General features: G+C 31.5%; 1 protein-coding gene across 1 annotated transcript; it reads right to left on the bottom strand.

Annotated features, from left to right (window-relative positions):
- Nucleotides 1-8,595: 8,595 nt before the first annotated feature.
- LOC131619191 (uncharacterized) lies at nt 8,596-9,213 on the bottom strand. The gene has a single exon (XM_058890315.1). The coding sequence runs from the start codon at nt 9,211-9,213 to the stop codon at nt 8,596-8,598; it is 618 nt and encodes a 205-aa protein (XP_058746298.1).
- Between the last annotated feature and the right edge of the window lie 224 nt (nt 9,214-9,437).

Raw genomic sequence — 9,437 nt, 5'->3', positions numbered from 1 at the left:
ACATAGCACTTTAATCTCAGAGAAGCACAAAACAACTTATAACAGCTCTTAGACAAACCAACTTCATTTTAATATGCAGCGGAATCATAACATTCGAATTTATAAACAAATCATCTTATTTAATCGGAAACAACTTCAAACATCATAGTACTTCTCATTATCCAATTTGGAACTCAACAACTAAAACATGAACAACATAGAAACAACAATATAGACAACCCCCGAGTGCTACGTATCAGAGCGACACACCAACCAGATACGATGAATCTACAAACTTCCACAGTTATACTTGAGTACCTGCCCATTTCCCATGGTAGGGGAAACATCAGCAGAAGGGGTGAGATATCAAACATTATAAAGGAAAGTATGATAATACATATAGAAAAGATAAAATCATACACAATTCACCACTTCTCAATATAAGCAATTTGCATCACAATAATAATGTTAACTATCAACTATAACAATGTATTCAAGTTTCCAAGTATGTCATTCAAGCACATAATAACATATACTTCATAATCACAACGTAAATTAATACAACTATCAACAATGGCAAAACATGGTTCATATATTCCACATATATACATATATCATTAATACATATATATATATATATATATATTTGCATTCTCATCATATACGTTTCATTTACATATATCACCAAAATCATGTATCAAACATCACCAAATTTAATTATCACATCTCATGCACACATAACAATCACCTAATCACATAATTACATATATTCAAACATCACATAACTCCAATGTAACTCAATGCAAGACATGTGACTCTATGCATGTGGTACCCAATATGGACCCAAAGTTCCACCGCTTCCGATTCATATAGAATCTAGCCACGCTTCAGATCCGGACAAGACCAAAGCCACCAAATGTAAACATATAGTTTACCGCTTTCCGATTCACTCTAGAATCCAAGCCACGCTTGTGTTTCAAAGCAATTCCACCTATGTTTCAAGGCACACTATGATATGAATGTATGTACAATCTCACAAATATATGCAATTAAGATCATCTCTACCATCTTAACTTTCCACATATCACAATAATTCAACTCTATGAATTATCCACCAATTGTACACAACATTCACAACACACACATCATTCACATATGAGAGGCCAATTAATCAATTACGATTCACACAATCCAATTAACACTAGTAATCATACTATCTCATGTTAATTCTCATTTTTGTCAATTATACATGAACACAAATTTTCAACATCAAGCAATTAGTCATTAGAATTAATGCTAACCAACTAACCATAAAGAATCAATATCAAAACAACATCATTGGCATGACAATATATATTTCTCAACATACATATTCAAGCCAAAACACAATTACAAACAATTTCTCAAAATACCGTAATTTACCGATAAACCGAATAATTGGTCCAAGTCCAAGTATATTCCAATCACATAGACTTATTGGAATCAATTCAACTAATAATTTAACTATCCAATTAATAATTAAACTATATTAATTTCAATTCAACTATTATATTTCTATTCCATTATTTTCCAATTCTATAACAAAACCCATTATTTCACTATCAATGGTTTACTCACAACAAACATAACAATCTAATACACATAGATTATCAATTGCACACAACTTATCACATTTATATCATCACATTCCAACAATCATCAAATACCCAAAATTGCAACATAGAAGAACATGGATATCAAAGTATAGAATTAAACCCACTATAACATACTATCATACAACCCTTTAGCATGAAAGAACCCCACCCTTACCTTGGCAAATATGAAATCTTTCACCATAGCTCTAAACTTTTCTCCAAAATAAATCCTTCAAACATAATTTGGAGACACACCTAAAAACCAGTTCGGAAATCAGCTTATCAGACGAACTTAATATCCTCAAAATCAAAATCGCTCCGGTCAGAACTTACCTCTATGAGTCAGGAACGTTGTGTCAAAACCACGCGACGATCCAACGGTTGGATTGAGAGATACATCCGTTTTGCTAAGGTGATTCAATGTTGAAACTTGCTGCGAAAATGAGGTTTCTTCTAGCTTTTCTCTTCCACCATTGTTCTCTTCCCTTTTGCCTCTTTTCTCTTCTTCCTATTTTTTTCCCCAAATGAAAATAGTAACCTCTAAAACCCTAACCTTCTCTTACTATCTCACTTATGTCAATTGGGCTTGACCCACCAATCCATCCATTATGTTTCTATCACTTAGGCCCATTTAGTTATATCTCTCTAATAACTCAATTAAGTCAAACAACACAAACACTCACATAATTAAATACTTAAATAATTATTATATCACATAATAACTAAATAAATAAGTTATTATTAAAAACACCAAATAATATAATTACTAATATAATTAATAAAAATATTAATAAAAATCGGGATGTTACAACTCCAATCTTTTGCTATAAGAGATTCTTGCAAAGTTGACATTCTTCAATTTACGGATAATACCCATATTGTGGGGACTGGTAATTGGAAACATGTTTGGACGTTAAGAGCGGTTCTTCGGGCTTTTGAACTTGTTTCGGGTCTTGGCATCAACTACCACAAAAGTAAGTTAATTGGCATTAATTCTAATTTTAGTTTTTTATAGGCGGCTTCTTACTTCCTCTATTGTAAACTGGAAGATAGCAATTTTTATTTTCTTGGGATTCCTATTGGTTTCAATCCAAGGAAGGAAACCACGTGGAATCCTCTTTTAGTGAAAATGAAGAATAGGTTGGAAGGATGGACGAACCGTTTTCTAAATTTGGGAGGAAGAATCACTCTTCTCAAATCCGTGCTTTGCTCTTTGAGTATTTTCACCATGTCTTTTTACAAGATGCCAAGAAAGGTTGTGAAAAAATTTACTAGCATTCAAAGCAATTTTTTGTGGGGTGGTTCGGAAGAAAGAAGGAGAATTCATTGGTTAAAGTGGGATGGCGTTACTTTACCTTTGAATAAAGGTGGTTTAGGTGTTAAAAACATGACGTTGTTTAATTTGGCACTTCTTAACAAGTGGAGGTGGCGGATCCTCCAAGGTCATAACTCTTTTTGGTATAATGTGTTGAAATCACGGTACGGTGATTTATCTTCTAAAGTGATGGGTGGTGGCATGGAAAAGAGAGTTTCTTGTTCCACTTGGTGGAAGGATATTTTAAGGATTAATTCTTTATCTTCTCAAGATCCTTTTGCTTCTTGTATTAAATTCAATGTTCATAATGGATTTAATACTCTCTTTTGGGAATCCATTTGGTTGGAAGACACCGCTTTAAAAGATTGTTTTCCGGATTTGTTCCTTGCTTCCCATTTAAAGAATGTTTCGGTGGCGGCTATGGGTGGATGGGTGGGGGGAGAGTGGCTTTGGAGCAATTTCGGGTTAACCGCGGAATTAGGGGAAATGTCGGTTCCTAGGGATGATTTCTTGGCGTTGAAGGCTAGAGTTGCGGATTTTAGAGGGTGGAAGGAAGAAAAAGATTCGGTGTTATGGTCCGGAAATCCGGATTTGAATTTTTCGGTAGGTTCTTGTTATGCTTTTTATGAGAGGCTTCGTATTCCGTTTGGCCCTCCGATTAATCATGCGGAGGTGTTCGAATTTTTGTGGAAAATGGAAATACCTTTCAAGATAAAAGCTTTTGGGTGGAGAATCTTTCATGATAAACTTCTGACGAAAGACCTTTTGTTGATTAGAGGTATGTTTTTTCCTTTGGAAGATACTAAGTGCATATTTTGTGGATATTGTTTGGAATATAGAAATCATTTATTTTTTAGTTGTTTGGTGGTTAAAAATATTTGGAGGGAGATAGCTTTTTGGGTGGGTAAAGGGGTTATTTTGGAAGAGGAATGCCGATCGAATTTTATGGAGTGGCACTAATTTTTTCGTAGTAAAAAGGTGAAAGATAGAAAGTTGGGAATTGTTTGGTTAGCTACTACTTGAATTATTTGGTTGATTAGAAATGGCTCGTGTTTCTGGAAGGAGGCTTGGAATGTGAACAACTCCGTTTGGAATATCAAGCTTTTGGTATGGAAATGGTCTTTTTGTGGGAAAATTACACATTCCAATTATTCTTTCTACGAGTTTTGTATGAATCCTTTGTATTATCTCTCGTGATTATAATTGATTTGTAATCTTTCTTTTTTGTCGGATTTACCCGTTACTTTTGTAAGTGGGTTGGAGAACCCTTTGTTCTCCCTTTATTGAAATCTTGCTTAAAAAAAAAAAAAGAGGAGCCTTGTTGATCGCATAATATTACAAATATTACAAGGTGGTTATTTGTGTAGGGTCTCAAGTCTCATGGATTCTTCTAAATTAGTTACTCCCTCTGGTCTCATTTATAAGAAAAGATTCTCTTTTTAGATACATTGAATAAATAATGTATTTAGACAACATATTGTCCAAATACATTATTTATTCAATGTATCTAAAAAGTGAATCTTTTCTTATAAATGGGACCGGAGGTAGTATTTGTTTAAACTTTGATTCTCTGAACTTGTAGCAAAGAATCTATGAGCTATCGCCAGCTTTTGGGGATCTTAGTACCAACTTGTCCGACAATGGCAAACTAGTCACATATATCAAGGTGAAAACAATAGATTTCAAAGAAAAAAGGTTAGAAAAATGAGTGACTGCTAAATTCATTTGATCAACTCATATTTTATAAAATTAAAGGTTGATTTATTAAAATGTCATAAAAAATATAAATATGCCTAATTAATTTAATATTTTTTCAATTAAGATGAGATAAAATTGAATTAAAAAAGTATAGGATATAAATTTCTTAAATTAGTTTATTAAAGAACTATAAATTAGTAAAAATAATCTATAAATTTGCGAGCAAATGATGCTTAGAAATAAATTTTTATTAAACATACAAATATATAAATTATAAACCATAAGTAGTAATAAACTCAAAATATGGTGTTGTCAAATAACTTAAATATTATCAAAATATAAATTAATTAATACTTTTAATTAATTAAATAAACATAATATCAAAATTATATATATATATATATATATATATATATATATATATATATATATATATATATATATATATATATATATATATATATATATATATATATATATATATATATATATATATATATATATATATATATATATATATATATAGGGACGGACCTAGAATTTTTTATGAGTGAGGGCAACCATAAATTTATGATATTAATTATAAGTTGAAAATTAAAATTATTTTCATTTTATAAAAATACTACTAAATTACTCATAACAATAGAATTTCTCGTTACTTAATCTATTTAATCTATAGTCTCTTTTGTTCAGCAGTATAAATTATATATATATATATATATATATATATATATATATATATATATATATATATATATATATATATATATATATATATATATATATATATATATATATATATATATATATATATATATATATATATATATATATTCACGCAAATAAATAATAAGTGACATGCATTATAATTTTATCTTGGTAATTTATTTTTATTTGATCACTCAATTTTATTTGGTTCAGAAAATTAATTTGTTTATTTTAAATTTAAATAATTTTGATCTCTCTTTCATATATTTTTTAGGATTAAATATGTTTGTGGTCCTCCTAAATATCTCATATTTCACTTTTAATCCCTTAAAAAATTTCCTTCAAAGAATGATCCTCTTAAAAATTTTTATCCACACTTTTGGTCCTTCTCGCTAAAATTGTCGCTTATTCAGTCGCCAAGTAGTAAACAATTGCTAAAACCGTCACTAATTATGTCGTTAAGTTGTAAAATCCGTGCTTAAATTCTAGGAGGGACCAAAAATATGGATGAAAAAGTTTAGAAAGACCATTCTTTGAAGGAAATTTTTTTAAAAATTAAAAGTGAAATATAAGATATTTAGAAAGACCAGAAACATATAAACCCCATTTTTATAAAAAAATTGATGAGATGTTTATTTTTTAATCTATATTTTTATATATAAAGTTCCACAATATATTTATATACAATTATTTGTCATGTTTCACTAGAAATCTTTTAAAAAATAAAAATGTCGTTTATTGTAAGTGAAAAAATATGAGAGTGGGTGTTAGTCTGAAAATTTTAGCCAAGGGATTTGTCAGAAAGGTGATAACCATGTTTGTAATATAATTAAGTATGAAGAGACTCACCCTTCGACACGCACGTCATGTTAGGCTTGGTTTAGAAGAGTCTCAAGAACAAATCAACAAGATTAGGATCATTCTTTCTTCAAAACATGTTGAAAATCTAAAAAATGGTGACTCAAATCAAGCCTTCAACAAAGGGTCAAGTTCGACATGTTCATCAGGTGTTTGTAGACTCGGCGTATTTTCTAAATCCAAAGAATGTCAAACTTAGGATGTCTCGACAATGCTATATAAGTTAATTAGAAACTCTCAAAGGAAGTTAGGAGGTTGGAAGACAATTATCAACATGACAAATGATTTGCAACAGTTTTTAACTAGTGAAGACGCGTGGAAGGAAACTGGAATTTTGAAGCACACGTAAGGGGATACATGTCGATCACTGAGGAAATAACGTTGTCGAAGACTATATTATAATAGTATATAATGCAGTCTCATTCACGTAATCATGGTTGCAAATTCAATAAACATTCCCTATATAACTAAAGTATTCAAGTCACAAACCAAGCGGTTGAGCTCCATTTGGCAAGGAGCCCCGTCCAAGGACGTACTCGGGGAATACCGAGTTCGATTCCCAGGCGGAACAATCTTGCTTGGCCAGTGCGCATGCCTCTCCGCACGAGCCGGATTAGTGGCCCACCTGTGGTGGGTCGACACCGGTGCGAATAGCAAAAAAAAAAAAAAGTATTCAAGTCACATAAAAAATAGTTTGTCAGATAATGTATGACTCTACGCCCTTGTCTTTTTCTTTCTCAAATTTCCTTAATTGAAACATCTTTAAGGTTATTTATGACACTTTTTGTTTGTTATCTTTATCCAAGGTTTATTGTAATTAAAATTTACATTCCGTTTGTCACTATATCAACATTTAATTCCAAATCACAAACATTTTTCATTATAGTTTTCTACACAAATTTCCCTTAAAATTTTTTGAGTTAATCTCATAAGTGAACTAAACTTGTGATTGTTTGCTAAAAACTAAAATAAACACTAAAACTAAAATTTTTTAAATTTAAAATAATCAGATCAATTTTGTGAATACATAAAATAGACACTACAAGAATAATGCTCCCCTGCAATGTTGCATTTGTGACGTGATAATCATGTGGCAAAAAAAGACATTTGCGACGTGATTATCACGTCACTAAAAAATTTAGATAGTAAGATAATCAGAGTAACATTAGAACATGGCGTATCAGTTTTTATTATAAAAAAAGGTTATGGCGTGGAAATCATGTCTCAACATATTTTATAAAATAAAAAAATTAAAACGTTCCAGCTTTCTGAAGGAGGGAAGTTTGAAAAATTCAAAAATTACGTTGTGACATGTTTATCACGTCGCAAATTTTTTAGAGGGAAAATAATTGACATTGAAGTGATGTGTTTTGAACTTTGTGCAGGTTGAGTAATTAAATATTATGACTGTTGGGGGTTGTGACGTGATTTTCACGTGGCAAAGTTGCGACGTGAAAATCACATCACTAACTTTATTATATAAACCATTTAAAATAATCAGAGTAACATTAGTAAATGGTGTATCAGTTTTCTTTTTTTATTAAACAAAAGTTATGGTGTGAAAATCACGTCGCAACATATTTTATAAAATAAAAAATTAAAACGTTGCAGCTTTCTAGAGGAGGGAAGTTTGAAAAATTCAAAAATCATGTTGTGACATGTTTATCACGTTGCAACTTTTTTTAGAGGAAAAATAGTTGACATTGAAGTGATGTGTTTTGAACTTTGTGCAGGTTGAATAATTAACTATTGTGACTGTTGAGGGTTGTGACGTGATTTTCATGTGGCAAAATTGCGACGTGAAAATGACGTCACTAAATTTATTATATAAACCATTTTTTCGTCTCCATAACCATTCATCTTCTCCTTCTTTCTATTTCATTTTTTCTCTCATTTTCTCATTCTCTCTTCTTCCTCCACCCACCACCTTATTCACTCTCTTCTTTCTCCATCCAATTAAATTTCATCATTAACTCAAAGGTATATATTTCATCTCTTTCTTAATTTTTTTTATATTTTTTTGTTTTTAAATTAATAAATAATTTCTATTTTTAATTATTTGTTTTAATATATAAGGGAGAACTAAGGGTTCTCAAACCTTTATACACAAGAGACACTATCCAAACCCCCCCAAAAAGAAAATTACACACCAATTAAGATTATGAGAGAAATAGTATAAGATCTCTACTAAACTCATAAAAAGAATAATTGGCATGGGTAATTTTCCCACAAAAAGACCACTTCCAAACTAGAATCTTTATATTCTAAATTGTATCATTAAAATTCCAACCCTCCTCCCGGAAACACACTCCATTCCTTATCAACCATAAAGACCAAGTAGTAGCAAGCAAAACAACATCTAACTTACCTTCTTTCACCTTTTGTAACCGAAATAAAAAAATGTCAATCCATAAAATTCGACAAACATTCACCCTCCGCACTAACCGATTTACCCACCCAAAGAGCAATTTCAAACCATATATCCTTAACCACTCTACAACAAAAAAAGAAATGATTCCTATTCTCAACACCATACCCACAAAATGTACACATTAATTTATCTAAAGGAATAGAAATACCTCTAAAAACCAAAAGCTCCTTTGTAGGAAGTCTATCGAGGAGAAGTCTCCAACCAAAAGGCTTAATTTTGAAAGGCACTTCCGCTTTCCAAAAATGCCGATAAGCTTCATCAAACTTAAAATAGGGACCGAAAGGAATTAAATCCCTCTCATAGAAATCATAGCATGAAGCCACCGTGAAGTCCAAACTGTCACCACCTATCCACATCACCTCATCTTTCCCGAGAACTTCCATCGGACCATTTGAATGCAATAAACTATCCCGTAACAAAGTGTACTTCCCCAACAAACCGCTCTCTACCAAAAGTGACTCGGAAATACCAAGATCACCCCAAAGCCAATTACCATCTATCCACCCTCCCATCGCCCCAATCGAAACTGCTTTTAAGAGCGAAACCTCATATAACTCTGGGTAAACATTCCTCAAAGAATCTCCCTCCATCCATAACGCCTCCCAAAACAGAGTAATGAAATCATTATGTATCTCGAAAAGACAACAATTTACAATCGGGTCCCTAAAGGAATCTTTGCCAATATTAACAATGTCCCTTCACCAAGAGGAAAAAGAAAAAGAATTTTTTACACCATTCCCTCTGCTATACACTTGGGACGATAAGTCCCTATACCGGGACTTCAACACTTTAAACCAAAGCGAGTTATCTCCTT

This window comes from Vicia villosa, linkage group LG7 (assembly GCF_029867415.1).
Source record: "Vicia villosa cultivar HV-30 ecotype Madison, WI linkage group LG7, Vvil1.0, whole genome shotgun sequence".
Classification (NCBI taxonomy): domain Eukaryota; kingdom Viridiplantae; phylum Streptophyta; class Magnoliopsida; order Fabales; family Fabaceae; genus Vicia; species Vicia villosa.
Note: the sequence above shows the minus strand (reverse complement) of the source record. Positions and strands in the feature narration are given on the sequence as shown.